Source organism: Macrobrachium rosenbergii, chromosome 12 (genome assembly GCF_040412425.1).
Source record: "Macrobrachium rosenbergii isolate ZJJX-2024 chromosome 12, ASM4041242v1, whole genome shotgun sequence".
Classification (NCBI taxonomy): domain Eukaryota; kingdom Metazoa; phylum Arthropoda; class Malacostraca; order Decapoda; family Palaemonidae; genus Macrobrachium; species Macrobrachium rosenbergii.
Genome location: NC_089752.1, coordinates 103707321 through 103734400, shown reverse-complemented (window position 1 = coordinate 103734400; position 27080 = coordinate 103707321). Strand labels below are relative to the sequence as shown.

The following is a 27080-nucleotide window of genomic DNA, read 5'->3' as shown; positions in this document are numbered from 1 at the left end:
ATTATTTAAAACGAAAGACGGAGGATAATTTTACTCATCTCACTCAACAAAAAGAATTAGGTACTCCTACACAGCCTAAAATTATGTGTAACATCATTCACTGTAGTAAAAAAAGAAAAGTGAAATAAATTGCAAAAGGTAATTATCAAAAACTAAACATTCAAGAGAATGTTAAAAGTTACATTGTTTTTATTCACAAAAGTCTTCTTAAAATGTGAAATAATAACGAAAAGAATATAATCCATTCAGTGAAGTACGGTCATTCAAAACTTGTCCAAGGAAACCGATTAAGAGCACTTAGTATGTTTACATTATTCTAGATTGAAACTGTTATTTATGAATGCTCAACATTAAAGGTTTTAGAAATTCTGTAGAAAACAAATTAAGTCCATGTTTTACTGAAAGCTATAGGATGTACACAAAATTTATCTTTCCTTGGTTCATGAGAAATTGTAAGTAGATCAAAGTGTCTGGCTGTAAATGAGGAGTTGAAAATGTGCATTTTTCTCTTGTTGAAAGGATTAGTGAAGATCTAACCCACTAGCTCCCAGTATCCTCATTTGAACACAGCTTAAATTTATAGGTCTTTCTCTGTAGGATAGCCTTCACCCTTTACTTTCCTTCATTTTTGTGTGGTGTATTATATCCTGACCAATCACAAATTGTTTTCAAAATATTACATGCATAAAAAATAATGAGATAACAAAATTTTTTATAAGATTTCCTTTCCAAGCAAATATACAATACAAAATTATTCATTGATAATAAAATTTTTAATACGATATTGGAAGAGACACTTGTATTTCAAACAATAATGTTCTATTCTGTTCATATATGAAGCTACTAGCGACAGTGAGTGTTGTCAAAAAGTGGAATAAATCATATACAGTATGTGCACTGGGGTAACTGGGGCTGATTTTGTTTTAATTGCCTAAGCTCCAAAAAGTTTGTTTGTAACTTAAGGCCTTTTTAAAGCAGACTTTTACAATATGTTTACTGCTTTTAAGAAAAAGCCCATTAGATTGTGTAACTGGTTATCCACCAAAAATAATATGACGAGCAACCCCTGGAAAGTCAGCCCTTCAAGCGCCGCTCCTAAGTAAAAACGCAGTTTCGTGAAAAAATGTGAATATTTATACACATATATGTATGTATGTATACATATGTATGTATGTATGTATGTATGTATGTATATACACGTCATAATGGAACTCTTCAATTAAGGCCAGATCAAATTAAAGTTGGTATTCCATAATAGCTTTCGTAGCATCCGTTCATGTTTAAAAAATATCTATGTATTTGTTATTATAAGTAAATAAGTGGATTTGTAGTCTTTACTTTATTGAGATGTAAACCGAATCTGAAAAGCTAATTAAAACATTTCAAAAATGAGGTTGTTATGGTGTGTCTGCAAATGATTTGATAAGACTGACTTCGGTGGAGTGAGCTTCTTTCATATTTCACGACGTGATTGAATGCCTCGGTTTTAACTATTTACGAAATAAAGTTCTGCATTTTTCCCCTCTGCATCTCGTATTCATATCGTTCTGCAGAGTAAAAATGAATTCTAAAAGGAAGAGGATAAACAATTGATGAATGGACTTTTAGAGAACATTAATCAGGAAACTTCTCGGAAAGTGTACTGCCGTTTTGAATAGCAGAAAAAAAAGAAAATACGCACTTTTTGGAAATGCTCAAAAGCCGCCATAAACAAATGCTTTTTAAAGACGCACTTCTCAGAAAGCGAAAGCCGCCACTTACCAGAAGGAAGGGGTTCGCTTTCTAGCACAACAGCCCAATTTACAAGGCATTGTCGGGAAAAATTCGTATCACAATAATGCAATAGCTTTTTGTTTTAATTATCGGGTTCTTTTCAGGGCGAAATAAGATGAATAATAATTAAACAATGCATAGATGAATGTTTTTCATCGTACTCGTAAAAATTATTTCATGTGCTGTATTATAGGAATTATTAAAAGATACGAAGGAATTAACTTTCAAAAATCATACCAGTTTCTTTTGTTTAAAATTTTTCGTTATTATTTTTAGTCGTTTGTTGACAATAGTAATAGTGATTATTACTGGAAAATGTACTTTGTATACTAAGGAATATATATATATATATATATATATATATATATATATATATATATATATATATGTGTGTGTGTGTGTGTGTGTGTGTGTGTGTGTGTGTGTGTGTGTGTGTGTGTGTGTGTGTGTGTGTGTGTGTGTGTGTGTGTGTGACTTACACACACACACAGGCTCGATTTTTTTATTATATTGTTTTTTAAAATAGTCACAAATATCGTTTAATATGGAATTCACTATAGCATACGAATATACTGTTCTACCTTCGCTGCATGGTGATCTAAAGTATCTGCAAAAATATGTCCTGGTTATTGCTCTGGTCGCTTCACAAAGCCAGTTTTTCAATACTGAATACATGAATCGGGAAGTCCACTGTATGATACATTAATAGTTATGACAAACTCAAACTAGTGTTAACGTATTTTTTCTGCCTCAAAGTTTCTGCTTGGTGAATTCTGTGGAAAAATATTTTCCTTCGAGTTACAAATCGCAGTCAGTGGGGAGTAAAACAAACAGTGTCTCGTCCTGAAAACCCGTTTTCCAGAAAAGACAGAAAATGGAATAAGAGGGCTAAGCAATGGATAACTGAAACAGAACAAGAACTCTAGTTGATATTCGAATAAGAATATACAGGGTGTTTCGAAATTACAGCCCCCCCCCCTTCTACGGCATAAACTAAAATTGATATGGACAAAAACAAAAGTAATTCAGAACAGGTAGCCTATTTATTTAAGTTTCTCTCTGAGTATTTAATATTTTGTGTGGCCTCAATCTGCCTGTACCACAGCCTGCATTCTTGAGGGGTATGATTTCAGCAAATCGCAAAAAAGCTGAGACTCAAACTCCATTTCCCTGAGCACTTCAGTCACCCCTCTTTGCAGGTCGTCGAGGCTTGGTATACCATCATAGTTCACTGTGCGCGCTTCAGCACGATCCTTTAAGATACTACCAATGTTTTCACACATATTAAGGTCAGGGGAGCTACCTGGAAATTCATTTGACGAGAAGAAATCGATACCACTGTTTCGAAGCAGCTCCTGTGTCTGAAGAGCCTTGAAACATGGTGCCTTATCATGCAAAAATGTCACTTCTTCAGCAGATAACACATTTTCAGGATCTTTGAGGAAAGGAAATACTCCACCAGTAATCACAGTTCCTCTGAAGTATTTGCCATTCCATGACTGTCCGTTTTCTTTGATGATCCACATTAACCGTTTGGCTGTGAAACAGAGAAAAACTCCCAAACATTCAGGAAATTTCACAACTTTGCGATAGCGCATGTCATCTCTGATATCATCCAACTTTGCAGCCCAAATGATGTCATTTTTATGATTAGGTTTCCTGACTGTGTAAATGAAGAATTCATCTGATGCGGCAACATGGAGAAAGTCAGCTTCATCCCAATCTTTAAGAAATGAACCACAAAACCATGCATGGTCTTCTCTCTGTTGCTGAGTGATGCTGGGCTTGCTGATAACATGAAATGGCTTGATACCAGATTTTTTCAACTCACGATATACAGCACTATAACTTCTCATCTTTCCCCTTTTTGTTTCTAGTTCAAGCGCCAATTTACGTAAAGACTTTCTTGGTCTACCCACTGCCTCAGCTATGATGTCTTGTGACTCCTGAGGAAGGACTTCAGGCCTTCCAAGATGACAGTCATATGGATTTTTGTTCCAGTTTCTTTTAACAAAGGATTCATCTCTTTTAATGTATTTAGCTATCCAGGAACGTGAAATGAAGGATGCACCAGCATCCCTGGCCTCTCTGAAGGTTATAGCCCGGATTCGATAATCCATCTGATTTCCTTCGAGTAGTTAGCCATGGCTGTATCTAACTCCGTCACTCAGTCTGAAAATACAAGAAATGTAAAATGAAAAATAGCTTAATAGAAACTGTAATGTATTTGGAGATAGGCTATAGCAGAAAACTTCATAACTTTCCATTTGTTCTGTGGAGGGGGGTGGGGGGCCTCTAATTTCGAAACACCCGGTAATATAATCGCACAAATATACTGTTAATACTATAAAAGTCTTTATATAAAAACTATCTACAAAGGCTCATTTGCAACCTGTATATAAAAACTATCTACAAAAGCTCATTTGCAACCTTGATATAAAAACTTCTAATATCTGAATTACTTTTCCAGAACAAAAAATATCTTCATATCAGTATATCAAAGAAAGTTCACAAGTTAGAATTATATTTTTTAAGAAGAGAAGATATGAAAATTTTATACCAATCCACAGCAACTATGATCTAAGATCTTCAAAGTACTAAAAACCATGCCGAGTTGCTTAGTAGAGTTTGTTGTCACTGTGCTCTGGTGGTAAGTGACATGCACTCTTTTATTTGACCTTTCTATAAATGATCTAGTTAATCTGCCTAGGTCATTTATCGCATTTGCTACCCCTTGGCTAATTGCCTTTGCTGGTTAATGAGTTTCTTCTGCCAAGAGTTTCACGTTTTCAGGCTCCAGAGACCAGCATTTTGCACCACCGCTACCCTCGATTGTTGGTGTGGCTTATGGCTGAGAGGGCTTTGTGCCATCTCGGACTCTTGCTCATAGAGCAACCCGTCATTCAATGATATGAAGTGATACAATGGTCATGAAACAAAGCATAGCATGCAAGTGAAAAATGGTCATGTGAAATGAAACTTTCAGCAGGTAGGATTACAGACCCCCGTAAACCCTTAGGTGCCGTTAGTAGGCTAGAGAAAGAGTGATAGTAGGGAATCCTGGCAAGTCGTAGATGGCGAGTAAAAAAACTTGGAAAAAGTTATCGTAAGAGGTAAAAAAAAATGGAAACATGGAAAAAACTACGGAGATTACTTGCCACATTTAACTTACCCCGGGAAACTCGATGTAAAAATCATCGATATTCAGGAGTAGGGATCGATGTTGGAAAAGGAAAAGGTTTTATTAGAGAGAAAATGGTTTATTCTCCTTGACAGAGGGAAGACGTGTGGCTATGTTTGTCTCTCGAGGAGAACTGTGTGCTGTCAGAGTATTTAACGACACTTGGCGTGGGTTTGCCCCTCAAATGGGACTGTAGAATGTAAGTGTATAATTTTTTTTTATCCTATCTCAGTAAGTCTATAAAAGGAAAGGGTTATCAACTTATGTGGAAGACAGAGAGATAGTTGAAAGATTTTGTCGTTAGACGTTAGGCGGCCAAACAGGGAAAGGAAGGAGAAACAGGGCAACTGCCAATCAAAGTGACCAACAATTGTGGAATGCAGCTCACCGAAAGAATCGTTGGGGTCGGACGTACCACACTCCTGTTGTGCCTGAGTTAGGAACTTAGTGATATGATATAATGCATCCAAATGTGCTCCCGAGGACGAGGAGGGGTCCGGGATGTAGGAATGTGGTGGGGGGTTGATGAGGAGGGGGAGAAGTGAGGGGTTTGTGTCTCTTTCTGTTGACACGAACTGGTGCTGCTTCCACGGGTTGTCTGTGGCCGTGTTTCTGGTGGATATGTTGACTGCCGAGGTACCGGCACAGGTACAGGTGCTTGTGTCGATCTTAATGAGAGCGTCTTTGATTTTAACTGTGTAATGAGGGCCAGTCTTGCACAGCAATGTTCGAACCAAACATGATGTGGCTCTGAACAGTTGTGGCACTTGAGATTGTACGTTCCCTCTCTTGCATTTATCCCGACATTCTTGGTCTCGTGTTTTTATTTACCGCAGATTGGGCATATTACAGGTCCTCTGCACCGGTCATGGTGATGGCCAAAACGCTGGCAACGGAAGCACCTGAGAGGCCTTGGTGTATAGTTACCTGTAGGAAAGTATCCCCATACTGTATTCCGAGCCATATTTGGCTTGGAACTGGTCCTCTGAAAATGGCTAAGACTTTCCTCAGCGGTGTTTTGTGTTTGGTTACAGATATCTCTGCGTCGACGATATAAGAGAGGTTTCGTAGAGGTTCTAGAGGAGGCTCTACTACGTACGAGCAAACGATGGCCTTGTAAATGTCTCCTAAAGTTCTCACCAGCCCCTTCCAACCCAGATTCTTACCTTGCCAGTAGTGGCTTTTGTGACTCATTGTTAACTGTTTCATAGTGGGCTGGGAGTGTGAAATAAGAAAAATAACAACAAATAAATAAATAAACTGAGAGCAATGTGTGAAAACAAACAGCGGTTTTTATGATTTATAGTTGCTTTATCTTGCAGAATGGCTTTTGTGGCTCATTGTTAACTGTTTCATAGTGAACTAGGAGTATGGAATAAGAAAAGTAACAACAAATAAATAACTAAATAAACCGAGAGCAATGTGTGAAAACAAACAGCGGTTTTTATGATTTATGGTTGTTTTTTCTTACACGAGTGGCCATCCTATTGGAACTTAGCATGGCTAGCATTTTAATCTTCAGAATTTATCATGAGGCACCATTCTTTATCAAATGTCATGCCTTATCGTCAACCGAACGATTCTTCCCAAAATTCTCATTCACCTGCTCCACTATCAGATCTTCATCGTTAGACCACAATTATCAAAAGTGCCCACGGACATCTGTGGCTAAAATATGGTTCCTTAATCAAAATAAAGAAAAAAAATATTGGAAGACTTCCGTAAATGGCGTTCTACGTATGTTACCAACGCTTTAGCCAAACCAGACGGGAAGTATAGGTCTTTGTTGTGGTCCAGAGTTACGCAATTTTTGGATTACGATGGTAAAGAGCCACTGGCAAATAACCTCCTGTATTTTGCATCATTGACTGAACATTCTTTTGAGCTTTCTTAGTTGGTAATCGAATTCGTCTTTTTCATTCCCTTGTGACCGATTTATATAGTTCTGAAAACATTGATTAAAGTTTTTAAAGTTAGTATAAAGATGGTTATTTTAGGATGCCAGTTAGGCATTGTTTATATACTCTAATTGTGTTCAAAGATTACGTATATCCTTGTAACATACATATACATAAGTATATAATACACACATATACATATATATGTAATTATATACTATATTATATACAGTGTATGTATGTATATAAACGTGTGTATATATATATGTATATATATATATATATATATATATATATATATATATATATATATATATATATATATATATATATATATATATATATATTACTAGGGTATACGTAATCTTTGAACATAGAGTATAATGAGTAATGCCTGGTCGGCATCCTAAAATAATCATCCTTATCTTAATTAAAAAATGTATGTAATGCTTTCAGAACGCTACAAATTATACGTCACACGGGAATTTAGATGACAAACTCAATTACCATCTAAGGAAACTCGAAAAATGTTCAGTTAATGAAGAATACTGTAAGTTATTTGCGAATGGCTCTCATCATCAATACCATCGATGGTACTCCCAAAAGCAACTGTGACCATGTCTTTTTAATAAAACGAAAGTACTTAGCACCTCCATTATTTTACTTCCTTCGTGGCTGAAAATTTGTTCGTATAGTCATCACGTTTTTATATTTTCGTGATGTCAAACAAACAAATCAAACACACACACACACACACACACACACATATACATATATATATATATATATATATATATATATATATATATATATATATATATATATATATATATATTTTATATATATATATATATATATATATATATATATATATATATATATTATATATATAATATATGCAGCAGTGTACAGTCCTTTTGATGTAACAGTTTGGTAAAAAAAGTCGATGTAATTTACTCTTAGTGTAAATTAGTCCCTTGCACACATTCCTTGAAGTATTAACGATCATCTTCTTTTGCAAACAGGCAGTGGGACTCTGGCAACTATACTTGCGTGCCGCCTAATGTACATCCAGCCTCAGTCATAGTTTTTGTGACAGAAGGTAAGCAGCAATGATGACTTTCTCTCTTATTGAAAATTCCCCACTGCTCAGGCGAGACTCCAGGTACGAGGAAAAAGCGCATTGTGTGGATGAATTACACTCTGTACGTGAGAGTAGTTTCAAATGAAGACCCCCGTTTTTAGGTTCTTTAATCTTGAAAAACACGAGTATCGAGCCACACTATCTTGCTATTAAGAGAAATAAATTTAAAATGTTGTATAAAGCAAAGTCTCAGAAGAAACGAAATATTGTTGAGTCTGTTATTATTAAAGTAACCCCTTGTATGAATATGAACAATGGTTGTTACAAACTTGACAGTCTTATCACTTCTAACGTTTTGAAAGCAGCTAGCGTTTTTAATGTTGTTAAAAGATTAAATGGCCAGTTTGGTGGGACTTGTGTGATCTGTGTCGTTAATACTGTACATATCTTTTTATAATGGTTGACTTTTTTTGTTCTTTTTACTCTTTTTGTGTTTCCTATCTGCATTCTTGTTCTTGAATTCACCTGAGGATTATCTTAGTGTGGCTCGAAACTCTTGCGTCTTCAAGATTAAAGGATGTCTTTAGAACGGGTTTTATTTTCCTGTAAAACTGTTGTGCCGCCCTCAGATCTTAAAAACTACCAAGGCTAGAGGGCTGTTAATTGATATACTGATCATCCACCCTCCAATCATCAAACATACCAAATTGCAGCCCTGTAGTCTCAGTAGTTTTTACTTTGTTTAAGGTTAAACTTAGCCATAATCGTGCATCTGGCAAGGATATAGGACAGGCCACCACCGGGCCGTGGTTAAAGATTCATGGGCCGCGGCTCGTACAGCATTATAACGAGACCACCAAAAGTTAGATCTATTTTCAGTGGCCTTGATTATAGCGCTGTAGCGGCTGTACAGAAAACTAGATTGCGCCGAAGAAAATTCGAATCATTTTTACTTTTTATTTGTAAAAATCGCATTTTTGTGCATCACATTTTTAACAAGTCACATCCCATTTTAAGATGTTTTGAAATCCATAGTTATAATTAACGCGTAACTACTATAATCTTCTTCACCTTGATTCCCTTTTAAACCGCTGCACCGGTTTCTAACGCTGTTCTGTCTTCCAGAGAGCTTGCTCAGACCCCTTCCCGTCCTGTTCCTTTCTCTTCCCTCTTCTTCCCCTTTCGCCGCCGTCACTCCTGTTCCTTCGACTACAGTTCCCCACCTCCATCAGTTTCGGGTTTCATTTCCGTTATTCAAATTAGACATTTAAGATAATAAAGATGAAATCATTCTTCCATGACCAGATCTAAGTTAACGAGAAAGGGCAAACTAAGCCTTATTGGTAAAGTCATTACGTCAAAGGCTAGTAGAAATGGTAGTGGCCATTGCCAAAATTGACTTTGATCTACAATAACGTTCGTTTTTTTTTTTTTTTTTTTTTTTTTTCTCGGCAAACATGCCTTATGTCTCAACATGTTCTATAGTTTGGTGGCTTTAGTACCTGATTAGTCCACTAACAATCTTTGGTTTATAAGTTGCTGTTATTTTGTGATGATTTTTTTTTTTTATTTTTTCTGTAAGACGTCAATATTTTTTTTTTAACGCCAGTTTCCCGCCATAATGACACGCAATATCAAGTCAGAAAAGGCTGACAGAACGATCACCTTATATTTAATGTTAATTTGTAAACGTCAGGATGCACACCGTGACATTTTTAGCAGTATTGGAATTTATTATTCAGAGAGAAACCTAAGGCATGTGGAAGGAGCCCAAAGGCTTGACTGAGGGACCCGAAACCTGAGACAGGCGCTGGTTCGAATTCCAGTTAATTAAAGCAGACACAGCTGAATGGAATGGGGTTCGAACATCTTCGGCCACGCAACGGAGACCTTAGTCCCTATGAGTTATTTATCACAAATTTTTTAGTTTGAGTGAATGTCTTCTCAAATCTGAATCAGTTTTTTTATCTCAAATTTCAGTTAGTGCATCACAAAATGAATTTTAGGAAAGTAGGCTAATTCTCTTTTAGGTACATAGGCATTAAAGACCTATTATCAACTTGATTATGTTCGCATACAGTTTATATGAGTTTTGAAAAGAAAAATATATAAACGAAATTCTTACAACTCCTAAAATTCTTTGGTGAGTGTGAATTACATGTTATATTCCCGCGTCAACAGTTAATGTTCTCTCTGTGGATAATTGCTTTCAACTTCTATTTAATAACCTTTTTAAGATTTATCGAATAGCGGTGAAAATGATAAACTTCTTCTCAATATAAGACCGTCATCCATCACAGTGTTGGATAACGCAACGTAACATTCAGTACGAATCGACAGACCACCGATAGTGTTGCCAAAAAAGAGAACCAATAGAAGACTGGTTGCACAAGTAGGACGTAATTTTAGGAGGTAGCCTGAGTAAATGCGATTTAACAGAGTGAGTAAACTCGCAGACAGATTCATGTGAAGATAATGATTACATAACTGACAGACTTGCAAGAGACGAAGGACATGAAGTGTTCAAGATACCTCCATATCACTGTCAGTACAATGCCACTGAATAGATAAGGGCACAAGTGAAATCTTCAGTAGCAAAGAAAATAATGTCAAAACGGCACACCAGAATCGTCTCGTCATAGAAGCAGTAGACTCGATGTCCGTTAATGAACACCTTCCGTCCATTTAAATGGTTACTGAAGTTTTCCATTCAACATTTAATCACAGAAAATCATGGTCTGCATAATATTGAATTAACTCTGCAGAACACGCAAAATTTTCGTAACCTTGAGGAAATAAGGAATTATTGGGCTAAGCTAAGGCAAGAACAGACCATTTGCTCTGGAAAAAACAAAGCCATGGAGTGAGAAAAAGAGTGCTCACCAGATTAAAAAGAAGTGGATAATACAATATCACAGATGAAACTAGACTCGTACTAAAAGGTTTACTAAAAGTAAAACTATTCTTGCCCATAAGAAAAGTTAGAGATAGATATAAAATGAAGGTGGCATCAGTCTGTACTTGGGCTGCTTGGATGATTCCATTTTCACAGTGGGGGAGGAAGTGTTAGATACACACACATTGCCATCACTGCTATACGTTTTAACATGATTCTGTTAATGATGATTCTTGAATAAATGATAATGTAAATTTACACATTAAATTCAAATGAAAGTAATTTATTTTTAAAATTAAAATATATTCATGTTGACGGAGTTTTGGTCCACTGTTGGTCTGTCCTGCCTAATGCACGTTAGGTTCTTATATAAAATTCATATATATATATATATATATATAAATTTATATATATATATATATATATATATATATATATATATATATATATATATATATATATATATATATATATATATATATATGTGTGTGTGTACATATATATATATATATATATATATATATATATATATATATATATATATATATATATATATATTAATGACTAGAATTGCAAATTGAATTGGCTCCCATTAATTCTCAACAGTTAGTTTTATCTTTTAAGTAGTTGATTGACTGATTATGAAATTTAGGTCTTGAAGACCAAACGCCGGAACCCATCGGGATTATTTAGCGCCCTTAAGTAATTAATTATGTATGGATCCTCCTCCTACACATATTTTAACATGTAATGAGTGCTTTGTTTACTCGAGGCCAGATAAAACAAAAGGTGCTTTCTCATTAAGACCTGTAACAACCAATAAAAAAACAAATGTTTCCCACTTATGGAAAGGTTGTAGATGAAGGTGTTCCTCGCCTTCATATGTTGTTGTTGTTGTTGTTGTTGGGAAGTTTGCTGTAATGGCCTGAAAGACAATGAGTTTTTCTTCTTTCCAACGCTCTAGTTATGAGGAGTTTTGTTGTTTGTTTTTTGCTGTTGTTTTTGTTTCCAGTTGTTGTTTCTGGCTAATGTTTTTCATTATCTTGATTACACATAATTGCTGTGTCAGCTGCAACACTACTGTTTACAGAGAAGGCTTGAGCTTGTATTACAATAAGGTTTTTGTGTTTTTACTGTTTCCCGTGTTTCTTTCTGGGCCGTTTGTTAATTTTCTAACCAAGTATCGATTCTCAAGAAATGAATTACCAGGGAACACCTCAAGTAATAAAAAAAAAAAAACCTCCGTCGACCTACGCATTAGTTCAGTAATGGCTCAAGACTTTCTAGTAAACATCGAATTTGCTTCATAATTTGAATGAATGTATATTCTTTATTAAAAGACGTCATACCGACAAATTTTTATATCTACATTTTTGAAAGAATGATAAAAATGGAGACTTACTGGTGAAATACAGTCACGGAAAAAAACAAGCTCGAAAAAACTGTATATAAATTTAATGCAGCTGATGCAACATTTAATCACTTGTTTCAGAGGATCCCTACATGTGACACATCAGAAATCCTGAGGAAAAGGGCTGAAAAAATAAACCAGGCTAAATGAAAAAAAAAATTTCATTGTTTGAATTCAAGTTCACTGTATGCCAGCACAGGGTCTTACTCAAAAGCATCTTGTAATTGTGGTAAGAGGCATGCTGTGGATCTGCTGTCAATACCCAAACAACATATTTTGCAGATAATCGCAGCTTGGTTTAGCCTATGCTGATTTATACAAGCACAGATCATTGCCCAAAGCAATACAGTGAGTGAGGTAAAGGTGTGATAGGAAGTAAGAGGCCAGGTGTGGACCTCTGGACCCTGAGCATCCAAGAATAAGAGATATTTAATAAATAAAAGTTTGGGATTTTTTTCCATTTTAAATCTTCAGGAGAGTAAAACATATAACAAATAATCTAGCATTGAAAAACAGATTTGATATTGTATATAATAAATATATATATATATATATATATATATATATATATATATATATATATATATATATATATATAATATATATATATATATACAATTATATATTTTATATAATATACTAGTTTATATACACATATATAATATACCTACGTATATATTAAAAAAATCACCAACATTAATACAGTCAATAAGAAGGGCCCTTCATACAGCAGCATACTCAGAGAACACTGTTGTGTATTTTCTTAGCGAAAAAGGGATGTCGTCATTAAGATTCATCCTACACCGGTTTTTTGTATCTACAACGTAATAAATGCAATAGTTTCATTCCACAGAAGACATTCCTCAATGAGTCTTCATGATAGTTTTAAATAAGTTCAATCAAATTACAGCAGTGCAAAAAAAAGCCATTCTATATACATAAAAATGGATGTTTGTGTGTATGTGTATGTTCCACATACACTCTGAAACGCATTGAGCAATTTCAACCAAATGCGGTATACATATGACTTACTATCTCGAAAAGAACAATGTTGGGGTAAGGCACCGAAGGGGGTGGGGGTAGGGGGGTGGAAGGGCTTCCCTGAAACGGGGCTGATTCTGCCAGTGAAACGGGGCTGGTTATTCCCGTAGAGAGAGTAGAGGGGGTGTTAGGCCGAAGAAAGAGAGAAAGAGACAGGGAGGGTTGGAGAGAGAGAGTGACAGAAAGAAAGAGGCAAGGAAGTGAGAGGGACAGTGAGAGAGAGTAGAAGGGGTGTTAGGGAGAAGACACAGGGAAAGAGACAGGGATGGTTGGAGAGAGAGTGAGAGGGAGAGAGAGAGAGTAGAAGGGGTGTTAGGGAGAAGACAGAGGGGAGAGAGACAGGGATGGTTGGAGAGGAAGTGAGAGAGAGTAAGAGAGTAGAGGGGGTGTTATGGAGAAGAAAGAGGGAAAGAGAAAGTGAGAGGGGAGCGGAAGTGAGAGAGAGCGTAGAGGGGTGTTAGGAAGGAAAAAGGGGAAAATTGAGAGAGAGAAGAGAGGGGGTGTTAGGGAGGGGAAAGAGGGAAAAAGTTAGAGTAGAGGGGGTGTTAGGGAGGGGAAAGAGGGAAAAAGTGAGAGAGTAGAGGGGTGTTAGGGAGGGAAAGAGGGAAAAAGTGAGAGAGTAGAGGGGTGTTAGGGGGGGAAGAGGGAAAACAGAGAGAGAGAGTGTAGAGGGGTGTTTGGGAGGGAAGGGGAAAGAGGGAAGAGGGGTGTTTGGGAGAGACAGAGAGAGAGAGAGTAGAGGGTGGGTGTTAGGGAGGGGAAAGAGGGGGGAAAAAGTGAGAGAGAGAGAGAGAGAGAGGGGTGTTAGGGAGGGGAAAGATGGAAAAGTGAGAGAGAGAGGGGTGAGAGGAAAGAGAGAAAGAGAGAGAGAGAGAGAGAGGGTGTTAGGGAGAGAGAGAGAGAGAAAGAGAGAGAGAGAGCAAAGGGGGTGTTATGGAGGGGAAAGTGGGAAAAATTGAGAGAGAGAGTAGAGGGGATGTTAGGGAGAGGGAAAGAGAGAAAAAGTGAGAGAGATTAGAGGGGGTGTTAGGGGGGAAAGAGGGAAAGAGGGAAAAGAGGGAAAGAGAGGAGAGGGGGTGTTAGGGGGGGAAAGAGGGAAAAAGAGAGAGAGGGGTGTTAGGGAGGGGAAAGAGGGAAAAAGTGAGAGAGAGGGGTGAGGAAGAGGGGGAGGGGTGTTAGGGGGGGAAAAGGGAAGAGAGAGAGTAGAGGGGGTTTTAGGGAGGGGGGAAAGAGGGAAAAAGAGAGAGAGAGAGGGGTGTTAGGGGGGAAAGAGGGGAAAAAAAGAGAGTGAGAGGGGTGTTAGGGAGGGGAAAGAGGAAAAGTGAGAGTAGAGGGGTGTTAGGGAGGGAAAGAGGGAAAAAGTGAGAGTAGTAGAGGGGGTGTTAGGGAGGGAAAGAGGGAAAAGGAGAGTAGAGGGGGTGTTAGGGAGGGAAAGAGGGAAAAGTGAGAGTAGAGGGGTGTTAGGAGGGGAAAGAGGGAAAAAAAAGAGAGAGTAGAGGGGGTGTTAGGGAGGGGAAAGAGGGAAAAAGTGAGAGTAGAGGGGGTGTTAGGGAGGGGAAAGAGGGAAAAAGTGAGAGTAGAGGGGGTTTTAGGGAGGGGAAAGAGGGAAAAAGTGAGAGTAGAGGGGGTGTTAGGGAGGGGAAAGAGGGAAAAAGTGAGAAAGAGAGAGAGTAGAGGGGTGTTAGGGGAAGTTAGGAGAGGAAAGAGGGAAAAAGAGAGAGTAGAGGGGTTTTAGGAGGGGAAAGAGGGAAAAGTGAGAGTAGAGGGGTGTTAGGAGGGAAAGAGGGAAAAAGTGAGAGAGAGAGGGGTGTTAGGGAGGGGAAAGAAGGGAAAAAGTGAGAGAGAGAGGGGTGTTAGGGAGGGAAAGAGGGAAAAAGGGAGAGGGAGAGGGGGTGTTAGGGGGGGGAAAGAGGGAAAAGTGAGAGTAGAGAGAGGGGTGTTAGGGAGGGGAAAGAGGAAAAAAGTGAGAGTAGAGGGGTGTTAGGGAGGGGAAAGAGAGAAAAGTGAGAGTAGAGGGGTGTTAGGGAGGGGAAAGAGGAAAAGTGAGAGAGAGTAGAGGGGGTGTTAAGGAGGGAAAGAGGGAAAAGTGAGAGAGAGAGTAGAGGGGGGTGTTAGGGAGGGGAAAGAGGGAAAAGAGGGAGAGAGAGTAGAGGGGTGTTAGGGAGGGAAAGGGAAAAAAAGAGAGAGTAGAGGGGGTGTTAGGGAGGGAAAGAGGGAAAAAAGTGAGAGTAGACGGGGTGTTATGGAGGGGATGTTTAAAGGGGGTGTTATACCTTAGTTTTACCAGACCACTGAGCTGATTAACAGGAGAAAGGGCTCAGACATAGAGAGAGGATTAGAGGGGTATTTTTAGTGGCTAAGAACCATTTGGTTGTTAGCAACGGGACCTACAGTTTATTGTGAGGGGTGAAAGAGGGAACATTATAGCGAGAAATTAAGGGGTTTTCACCAGAAATAAAAAAGTCTAAGGGGTGTTAGGGGAGGGAAAGAGGAAAAAGAGAGAGAGTAGAGGGGTGTTAGGGATTGAAGAGGGCCCATCTAATGACAGTAGAGGGGGTGTTAAGAGGAGACTGAGTCGGCCAACAAAGGGCTGTTATGGAGGGAAAAAAAGAGAGAGAGAGAGAGAGAGAGAGAGAGAGAGAGAGAGAGAGAGAGAGAGAGAGAGAGAGAGTAGAGGGGGTGTTAGGGAGGGGAAAGAGGGAAAAAGTGAGAGAGAGAGAGAGAGAGAGGGGGTGTTAGGGAGGGGAAAGAGGAAAAAGTGAGAGAGAGAGAGAGGGGTGTTAGGGAGGGGAAAGAGGTTAAAAGTGAGAGGGAGTAGAGGGGGTGTTAGGGAGGGGAAATAGGGAAAAAGTGAGACATAGAGAGAGTAGAGGGGGTTTTAGGGAGGGGAGAGAGGGAAAAAGTGTGAGAGAGAGTAGAGGGGGTGTTAGAGAGGGGAAAGAGGGAAAAAGTAAGAGAGAGTAGAGGGGGTGTTAGGGAGGGGAAAGAGGGAAAAAGTGAGAGAGAAGAGGGGGTGTTAGGGAGGGGAAAGAGGGAAAAGGTAAGAGAGAGAGTAGAGGGGGTGTTAGGGAGGGGAAAGAGGAAAAAAGTGAGAGAGAGTAGAGGGGGTGTTAGGGAGGGGAAAGAGGAAAAAGTGAGAGAGTAGAGCGGGTGTTAGGGAGGGGAAAGAGGTTAAAAGTGAGAGGGAGTAGAGGGGGTGTTAGGGAGGGGAAAGAGGAAAAGTGAGACATAGAGAGAGTAGAGGGGTGTTAGGGGGGAAAAGAGGGAAAAAGTGTGAGAGAGAGTAGAGGGGGTGTTAGAGACGGGAAAGAGGGAAAAAGTAAGAGAGAGAGTACAGGGGGTGTTAGGGGGAGGAAAGGGGAAAAGAGAGAGAGTAGAGGGGTGTTAGGGATGGGAAGGAGGGAAAAGTGAGAGAGAGAGAGAGAGTAGGGGTGTTAGGGAGGGAAAGAGGAAAAAGTGAGAGAGAGAGTAGAGGAGGTGTTAGGGAGGGGGAAAGAGGGAAAAGTGAGACATAGAGAGAGTAGAGGGGGGTTTTAGGGAGGGGAGAGAGGGAAAAAGTGTGAGAGAGAGAGTAGAGGGGGTGTTAGAGAGGGAAAGAGGGAAAAAAGAGAGAGAGAGTAGAGGGGTGTTAGGGAGAGGAAAGAGGGAAAAAGTGAGAGAGAGAGAGAGAGAGAGAGAGAGAAAGAGGGGGTGTTAGGGAGGGGAAAGAGGGAAAAAGAGAGAGAGAGAGAGGGGGTGTTAGGGGGGAAAGAAAGGGAAAAAAAGTGATAGTAGAGTAGATGGGGTGTTAGGGAGAGGGAAAAGGTAGAGAGAGAGAGAGTAGAGGGGGTGTTAGGAGGGGAAAGAGTGAAAAGTGAGAGAGAGTAGAGGGGGGTGTTAGGAGGGGAAAGAGGAAAAAGTGAGAGAGAGTAGAGGGGTGTTAGGGGAGGGGAAAGAGGGAAAAAGAGAGAGAGAGAGAGAGAGGGGTGTTAAGGAGGAGAAAAAGGGAAAAAGTCAAAGTCAAATTGTTTATTCCATTAAAAATGGCTATTAGGGGTTTTACTCTTTCTGAGTAACACAGGTCTATTCATAGTTTTATAAAGAATTTTACATAATAAACAGTATTCATTATCACAGGACCTGCAACTAGTATGCAGGTGACATGTTGCAATATAATATCACTGATATCAATAAAAACGGAATTGCAATAAAAATTTTCGACTCTATGCAACAGAAACGCAGTAAGATAAACAACAGGGGTGTTAATATAGGCATAAAATGAATACGATGTTAAAAACAATCAAGTGAAAACTTTCAAATCAGTAAAATAATAAATTAGCTAATTCTCATAAAAGATAAAGTAAACAGAGTTTACAAGGAAAGATAAAATTTCACAACTTTTATTCGGTATAGAAGAGAATACTTCTAAAGCTCCTAAAACTTATGACAGTGATGAGAGGAAAAGGTTAAAAATGAAGAGTTTCTCATTTTTGGACTAAGGTGCAATGAAATGAGATTTAAAAGAAGATATGGTTTCGCGGGGCTTGATATCAGCAGGCAGACGGTTCCAGAACAGAGGGGACCACACAGGGGGGTGTTAGACGAAAGAAAAAGTGAGCTCCCGTATCGGTGAAAGTTCTGGGAACAGATAAGTGATCCTGGTGCCTCGTGTTAATGTTCTCAGTACGATTCTGGCCTACCGTTGGGAGAGGAAAAGAGCCATTCTGGCAGAAGTTTATTTCTGATTTTGAACATCAAGAGGCATATATCGTAAAAGTACTTTGCTCCATTCGCAGCCAATTCAGTTTTTCAAATATTGGAGTAACATGGTCATGTTTTAGGCACCTCCAACGGCGACCTTTGCCGCAAAATTTTGTATTTTCTTGACCCTTTCCAACTGGGTTTTATTGGTCGAACCCCAGACCCGCAAACAGTAGTTCAGGACACTCAGTACCAACGACTGTACCACCATGACTCGACAGTCTGGCTCAAATCTATCGCTCACTCTGTTAAGATATAACAGGATGCCAGTTAGGGGTTTTGCGTAGTTCGTCAATATGTGCATTAAAAGTCATGGTACAATCCATGAAAAACTCCCAGGTTTTTAACTGTGTGTGACGGAACAAGTGTCACATTAGAGAATTTTATGTTCGTGTTCTCCGGGATGCGAGATATATATACTAGAAAAGAGAGGGGTCTTGATCCAAAGAAAAAAGTTTCGTTAAGTAATAGGCCGTTACTATTAAAATAATATTTTGCAATAGTCAATATATTTTCGGCTCTCTTTATCAAATCATCGAGCTTTTTCAAGTCCCCAGTCAGCAAAATATGTGTTATCGTCAGCATAAATAACAAGAAGTCCATGTTAGGGGGTATATGTTGTGGTAGATCATTGATATAGATCAAAAACAGCAATGGGCCCAAAATCGAGAGTAGAGGGGTACACCAAAGAAAGAGATCTCAGAGAGGATAGGATTGATCCAACACGAACAGATTGGAAGCGATTGAGAGACATAATTTTTGAACCAAAAAGAGTCGACATTGACTTTAGCTAATTTATTTATTAGACTCTGATGATTAACGCTGTCAAACGCTTTGGATAGATCCAATAATAACAGGAGAGATAATTTGTTATTTTCTATATTTTCATATATTTTATTGGTAACTGTAGAGTAACGCAGTTTCTGTTGAAATATTGGGTCTAAAACCATGTTGCTCGTTAACTAGTAAATTATTTGAGTCAAGGTAAGACATCAGTTGAATGGCAATTATTTTCTCGAGTATTTTTGAGATGACAGGCAACAGAGATATTGGTCTATAATTTCCAACGTTTTCAGTGTCTCCACTTTTTGTAAACGGGAACTACGTAAGGATGTTTCAAAGGTCAGAGAGTAGTAGTTACCTGTAACAATTGAGGTGTTGACAATAAACAAGAATGTAGAATAATGTAACGGACAGAGAGTCAATTAAAAATCGAAACGGAATTCCGTCAGAACCACAAGAGGGGGTTTCAGATGTTTTATTACAAGAATCAGAGTGACCATATCGACTGGCCGAGGTCGGAATTTATTTATTGTAAACAATGATGTAGAGGGCTGATCATAATGGAGTTGATTGTTATTGCAGATATTTTCTTGTGATCTGGCGTACGTTTCCCCTTCCTATATTGGCAAAATATTGATTAAAATCATCTGCTCTCTTCTGAGCATCAATGTCTGTTGTTTCAAGTGATCCCCAGGAGGTTACTTTTGTTAGGGGAGGTATTATTTTATTGATGACATTCCATGTTCCCCTCATATTAGAGAGAGAGTAGAGGTGTTACATTTGGAGAATTCTTCCTTGTAATAGATGAGAAGTAGGGTTCTTATTAGACAGCATTGTCTTAACGTGTTTCTTTTCCCTTTGTAACTACTTTCAACATTTAGGTCTTGTCTATTTATTTTAAGTTCCTTTAGTATATTGTCTCTAGAGTAGAGGGGGTGTTAGAGGGGAAAGAGGAAAAAGGAAGAGTGTTAGGAGAGAGAGAGAGAGAGAGAGAGAGAGAGAGAGAGAGAGAGAGAGAGAGAGAGAGAGTAGAGGTGGTGTTAGGGAGGGGAAAGAGGAAAAAAGTGAGAGAGAGTAGGGAGGGGGGAAAAAAGAGGAAAAAGTTAGGGAGGGGAAAGAGGGAAAAGTGAAAGAGAGAGTAGAGTAGGGTGTTAGGAGAGGGGAAAGAGGAAAAAGTGAGAGATGTTTAGAGGGGGTGTTAGGAGAGGGAAAGAGGAAAAAGTGAGAGAGTAGAGGGGGTGTTAGGGAGGGGAAAAGAGGGAAAAAGTGAGAGAGAGTAGAGGGGTGTTAGAGAGGGAAAGAGGGAAAAGTGGAGAGAGAGTAGAGGGGTGTTAGGGGAGGGGAAAGAGGGGAAAAAAGAGAGAGAGAGTAGAGGGGTGTTAGGGAGGGAAAGAGGGAAAAAAGTGAGAGAGAGAGAGAGAGAGGGAGAGAGAGAGTAGAGGGGTGTTAGGGAGGGAACAGAGGGAAAAGTGAGAGACAGAGAGAGTTAGAGAGGGAACAGAGGGAAAAAGTGAGAGGAGAGAGGGGAAAGGGAGTGAGAAGGGTGTTAGGGGGAAAGATGAGGGGTGTTAGGGAGAGAGAGAGAGAGAGAGAGAGAGAGAGTAGAGGGGGTGTTAGGGAGGGGAAAGAGGAAAAAGTGAGAGAGAGTAGAGGGGGTGTTAGGGAGGGGAAAGAGGGAAAAAGTGAGAGAGAGTAGAGGGGGTGTTAGACAGGGGAAAGAGGGAAAAAGTGAGAGAGAGAGTAGAGGGGGTGTTAGGGAGGGGAAAGAGGAAAAGAGAGAGTAGAGGGGTGTTAGGGAGGGGAGAGGGAAAAGTGAGAGAGTAGAGCGGGTGTTAGAGAGGGGAAAGAGGGAAAAAGTGAGAGAGTAGAGGGGGTGTTAGGGAGGGGAAAGAGGGGGAAAAAGTAAGAGAGAGAGAGTAGAGGGGTGTTAGGGAGGGGAAAGAGGGAAAAAGTGAGAGAGAGAGTAGAGGGGGTGTTAGGGAGGGAACAGAGGGAAAAAGTGAGAGAGAGAGGGTAGGAGGAACAGAGAAAAAGTGGAGAGAGAGTAGAGGGGTGTTAGGGAAAGGGGAAAGAGGGATAGAAGAGAGAGAGAGAGAGAGTAGGGGTGTTAGGGAGGGGGAAAGAGGAAAAGTAAGAGAGAGAGAGAGTAAAGGGGGTGTTAGGGGGGGGGAAAGAGGGAAAAAGTGAGACAGAGAGAGAGAGAGAGAGAGAGAGGGGGTGTTTGGGAGGGAAAGAGGGAAAAGGAGACAGAGAGAGAAGAGTAGAGTAGAGGGGGTGTTAGGGAGAGGAAAGAAGGAAAAAGTGAGAGAGAGAGTAGAGGGGTGTTAGGGAGGGGAGGAAAAAGGGAAAAGGGTGAGACAGAGAGAGAGAGAGAGTAGAGGGGTGTTTGGGAGGGGAAAGAGGGAAAAAGGAGACAGAGAGAGAAGTGTTAGAGGGAGGGGTGTTAGGGAGAGGAAAGAAGGAAAAAGTGAGAGAGAGAGTAGGGGGTGTTAGGGAGGGGAAAGAGGGAAAAAGTGAGAGAGAGAGAGAGAGTAGAGGGGGTGTTAGGGAGGGGAAAGAGGGAAAAAGTGAGAGAGAGTAGAGGGGTGTTAGGGAGGGGAAAGAGGGAAAAAGTGAGAGAGAGAGAGAGAGAGAGAGAGAGAGAGAGAGAGAGAGGGGTGTTAGAGAGAGAGAGTAGAGGGGGTGTTAGGGAGGGGAAAGAGTGAAAAAGTGAGAGAGAGTAGAGGGGGTTTTAGGAAGGTGAAAGAGGGAAAAAGAGAGAGAGAGAGAGAGCAGACGGGGTGTTAGTGAGGGGAAAGATGGAAAAAGTGAGAGTATAGGGGGTGTTAGGGAGAGGAAGAGGAAAAAAGAGAGTTAGAGAGAGAGAGAGAGAGAGAGAGAGAGAGAGAGAGAGAGAATAGAGGGGGTGTTAAGGAGGGGAAAAGGTGAAAGAGAAAGTAGAGGGAGTGTTAGAGAGGGGAAAGAGGGAAAAAGTGAGAGAGAGAGTAGAGGGGGTGTTAGGGAGGGGAAAGGAAAAAGTAAGAGAGAGAGAGAGAGTAGAGGGGGTGTTAGGGAGGGGAAAGAGGGAAAAAAGAGAGAGAGTAGAGGGGTGTTAGAGAGGGAAAGAGGGAAAAGTGAGAGTAGAGGGGTGTTAGGGGGGAAAGGGGAAAGAGAGGGAAAAAATGGGAAAGAGAGAGAGAGAGTAGAGAGGGTGTTAGGAAGGGAAAGAGGGAAAAAAGTGAGAGAGAGTAGAGGGGGTGTTAGGGAGGGAAAGAGGAAAAAAGAGAGAGAGAGAGAGTAGAGGGGGTGTTAGGGAGGGGAAAGAGGGAAAAAGTGAGAGAGTAGAGGGGGTGTTAGGGAGGGGAAAAAGTGAGAGAGAGTAGATGGGGTGTTAGGGAGGGGAACGAGGGGAAAAAGTGAGAGGGAGAGTAGAGGGGGTGTTAGGGAGAGGAAAGAGGGGAAAAGTGAGAGAGAGAGGGGTTGTTAGGGAGGGGAAAGAGGGAAAAAGTGAGAGAGAGTAGAGGGGGTGTTAGGGGGTGGGAGGGAGGGGTGTTAGGGGGAAAGAGGGTGAAAGAGAGAGAGTAGAGGGGGTGTTAGGGAGGGGAAAGAGGGAAAAAGTGAGAGAGATAGAGTAGAGGGGGTGTTAGGGAGAGGAAAGAGGGAAAAAGTGAGAGTAGAGGGGGTGTTAGGGAGGGGAAAGAGGGAAAAAGTGAGAGATAGAGAGAGAGTAGAGGGGGTGTTAGGGAGGGGAAAGAGGGAAAAAGTGAGAGAGAGTAGAGGGGGTGTTGGTGAGGGGAAAGAGGGGAAAAGTGAGACACAGAGTAGAGAGGGGTTTTAGGAAGGAAAGAGGGAAGAAGGAAAAAGTGAGAGAGAGAGTAGAGGGGTGTTAGTGAGGGGAAAGAGGGAAAAAAGGAGAGAGAGAGTAGAGGGGGTATTAGGTGGGGAAGAGTGAAAATGAGAGAGAGAATAGAGGGGGTGTTAGGGGGGGGAAGAGGGAAAAAGTGAGAGAGAGAGATTAGAGGGGGTGTTAGGGATGGGAAAGAGGGAAAAAGTGAGAGAGGGAGAGAGTAGAGGGGGTTTTAGGGAGGGGAAAGAGGGGAAAAAGTGAGAGAGAGTAGAGGGGTGTTAATGAGGGGAAAAAGTGAGAGAGAGAGAGAGAGAGTAGAGGGGGTGTTAGGGATGGGAAAGAGGGAAAAGGTGAGACAGAGAGAGAGTAGAGGGGGTTTTAGGGAGGGGAAAGAGGGAAAAGTGAGAGAGTAGAGGGGGTGTTAGTGAGGGGAAAAAGTGAGACAGAGAGAGTAGAGGGGGTTTTAGGAAGGGGAAAGAGGGAAAAAGTGAGACAGAGAGAGAGTAGAGGGGGTGTTAGTGAGGGGAAAGAGGGAAAAAGCGAGAGAGTTAGAGAGAGAGAGTAGAGGGGGTATTAGGGTGGGGAAGAGTAAAAAGTGAGAGAGAGAGAGAGAGAGAATAGAGGGGGTGTTAGGGTTGGGAAAGAGGGAAAAAGTGAGAGAGAGATTAGAGGGGGTGTTAGGGATGGGAACGAGGGAAAGGGTGAGAGAGAATAGAGGGGGTGTTAGGCATGGGAAAGAGGGAAAAAGTGAGAGAGAGAGAGAGAGAGTAGAGGGGATTTTAGGGACGGGAAAGAGGGGAAAAAGTGAGAGAGAGTAGAGGGGGTGTTAGGGAGGGGAAAAAGTGAGAGAGAGAGAGAGAGAGAGTAGAGGGGGTGTTAGGGATGGGAAAGAGGGAAAAGTGAGAGAAAGAGAGAGAGAGTAGGGGGTGTTAGGAGGGGAGAAGAGAGGGAAAAGGTGAGACAGAGAGAGAGAGAGAGAGAGGGGGTTTAGGGAGGGGAAAGAGGGAAAAGTGAGAGAGAGTAGAGGGGTGTTAGGGAGGGGAAAGAGGGAAAAGTGAGAGAGAGAGTAGAGGGGGGTGTTAGGGGAGGGGAAAAGAGAGAGAGAGAGAGAAAAAGAGAGAGTAGAGGGGGTGTTAGGGAGGGGAAAGAGGGAAAAGGTGAGACAGAGAGAGAGTAGAGGGGGTTTTAGGGAGGGGAAAGAGGGAAAAAGTGAGAGAGAGTAGAGGGGGTGTTAGGGAGGGGAAAGAGGGAAAAGTGAGAGAGAGAGTAGAGGGGGTGTTAGGGAGGGGAAAGAGGGAAAAAGTGAGAGAGTAAACGGGGTGTTATGATTGGTGTTATGTATTTATATTTTAACATGTCTAAATATTAATGAAATAAGCTAAAATAACTCAAATAATATACCATTTTATATAATCAAGATGGCCATATGGCAGCACGGGACCTTACCCAAAGCCATCAAGTAAATATGGTAAGAGCCAATCTGATGGGCCCTTCAAACAACAGCAGCAAACTCAGAGAATTTCAGTTATATAATTCCGTTTTGTATATAAAAAGTAATTAATTTTGTATATAAAACATTGCTCAATAAATCTGTATAATAGTTTTAAATAACTTCAATCAAATTTTAAAAATGTCCTGTAAACGTCTGTAAAAAAAAGATTTTACCTAAGCTCTTCAAACGGCATTCTTTAGGTGCAGGAACACCCTCATAACGGGAAATCCCTGTCTTCTCATTGGCTGTATCATCCTCATCTGTGATTGGTGGAAAGATGTTCTTTATTGCTCTAGTTGCTGACGTCTGAGATAATTGCCATGTGTTGTATTATCCTAAACATCTTAAAGAGAATATAATGTTTTTCTAATTGGAAGATATCTGTATAGTTGATTTTATTTTTAAAATGTTTAATCATCCACATAAAGTATTTAATGCACAACGAAGTATAAGAAAAACATTTATTTATAAAACTACGTGGATTCTTTTAAAGATTTATTGATTAATATTTAGTTGGATGGATTTATCTTTCTAGTTGAATACAACATTGCGATTGGATTTATTTTGCTTGATAACGTTAAGATGAGTTAATTCAATCGCAAGCTCAAACGTAATATTGCGATTGAAAGCCTGCATTTAAAATATAATTTTATTTAAATGTTTACAATTAAATTATATTCTTTTAGAATATTTAAAGTGAGCAGAACAGAAAAAATTAAAAAAAAGATTGATGATTACCATGGTTACAATGCAAGCCAGAAATAAAAATTATAAAACACTTTTGTACAGACATTTAAGATGAGAATATTAATTCAATCGCAATATTATGTTTGAGCTTGCTTACAACTAGTGCAAAGATAATGAACACTACTTAGTAACAGTGGTAAAAGAGCTATGAGAATATTAATTCAATTTATGCATTTAAAATATAATTTTATATAATAAAGGTTTACAATTAAATTATATTCTTTTTAGAATATTTAAAGCGAGCAGAACAGAAAAAAATAACCGGATAAAATAAAATCCTTTTAAAGGAATGCTTGGTTTTACCATGGTTACAATGCAAGCTATCGTCTGCCTAGCCAGAAATAAAAATTATAGCTGGCAACACTTTTGTACAGACATTATTAATTAGTGTTAATAAAGGGTATTTCATTAGTCTCTTTTGAGTTATAATCTTAGAAATAAGTCCTAAAGTTTTCTGATGACAGACACAGATGATGTAAAGCATCATATTAATATAAAACCGGATGAAAAGACTTGTCTGTTGGTATCTTAAGGCAGCGATCCTGTACTGTAAGTAGAAACAGCAGGCAGGCGTAGTATTGTGAAAAAATTTATGACGTCACCGGTGACAACGACCAATCGGAACTGGAGCAGAACGTGACAGTTAATGAGAGGACAGGTATTTCCCAACTAAGGAAAAGCACAAGACGCAAGTGTTCCTCGCCTTTATGCGTTTCTGTTGGGGATTTTCTCAAAACGCGAAGTTTGTATTTTCAAATACGGGATGGAGAAAAGTTTTTGTCATTTTCAGTCTCCTTTTTTCGTTCCCGTTCTTTTCGTCTTTTTCCATTTAATTTTTATATATATCTTTACGAGTGCTGTTATGTATTTATATTTTAACGTATGACTAAATATAAGTGAATAAATAAGATACCGTAAAATCAAATAATATAACGTTTTACAAGATTAATATGGCCACATACCAGCACGGAACCTTACCCAAAGCCATCATGTAAATTTGGTCCCTCCGGAGAACAGCAGCAAACTCAGAGGAACTCAGCTATGTATTTTCTTGGCGTGAAAGGGCTGTCATTAAGATTCATCCTACACCGTTTTGTTCATAAAACGTAATTTATTCATTAATATTTAGTTGCATTCCGCGTACAACATTGCTCGATGGATCTTTGCACAAGTTGTAAGCAACCTCAGTCAAAATATTGCCGATTTAAAGCCCACCTCTCTATAAAGGACCATTTTACTTGGGAAAAAAGTAAAATTCATCCTACTCCCTTTTGTATATAAAACGTAAATAATCGTCTAATATTCAGTTGGATTTCACATAAAGCGGTGCTCAATGAATGTTTATACTAGTTTTAAATAAGTTCAATCAAGTTAAAGCTCTGTAAGCGCCTATCTCTTTATGAAAGAACGATTTTACTTGAAAAAAAAAGTCCCCGTACCCAGAGAGTTTGAAAGAGCGCCGAAGTTTCTCCGGCGCAATCGAGTTTTCTGCACAGCTTATAATCAAAGCCACGGAAAATAGATCTATCTTTCGGTGGTCTCGGCATAATACTGTATGAGCCGCGGCTCGGTGGTGGCCTCCTATATCGTTGTCCAGAAACCGATTATGGCTAACTTTAACCTTAAATAAAATTAAAACTACCGAGTCTAGAGGGCTGCAATTTGGTATGTTTGATGATTGAAGATTGGATGATCAACATACCAATTTGCGGCCCTCTAGCCTCAGTAGTTTTTAAGGTCTGAGGGCGGACAGAAAAAGTGCGGACGGACAGACAAAGCCGGCACAATAGTTTCTTTTACAGAAAACTAGAATGATAATGAGCAACACTTTAGTAAAAAAAATTGATAATTAAGGTTTATAAAGTGCATTCCATTATTCTATTTTAATGTTATAGTCTTATAAATATGTCATGAAGTCTTCTGATAACAGACAGATGATGTAAACCATCATATCGATATAAAACAAAATTAAGTAAATTGTCTGTTGTGTCCTAAGGCAACGATCCTATACTGTAAGTAGAAACAGCAGGCAAGTATTTATTAAAAAAAAATTATGACTTCACAAATGACAATGACCAATCAGGACTGGAGCAGAGCGTGACAGCCAATGAGAGGACAGGTATTTCCCGCCTAAGAAAAAGGACAAGACGAAGGTGTTCCTCGCCCTGTTTGAAATTTTTTCGTTTTTTGCTGTTTGGGGATTTTTTA

General features: G+C 39.7%; 1 protein-coding gene across 3 annotated transcripts in view; it reads left to right on the top strand.

Moving 5' to 3' along the window:
• Positions 1-27080, top strand: part of LOC136843817 (opioid-binding protein/cell adhesion molecule-like) — a 470379-nt gene that overhangs the window by 440909 nt on the left and 2390 nt on the right. For all 3 annotated transcript variants that reach the window (XM_067112602.1, XM_067112600.1, XM_067112601.1), the window contains one exon: positions 7878-7954. In XM_067112602.1, coding sequence (XP_066968703.1) covers positions 7878-7954 — 77 coding nt within the window. The remainder of the gene's footprint in view (positions 1-7877; positions 7955-27080) is intronic.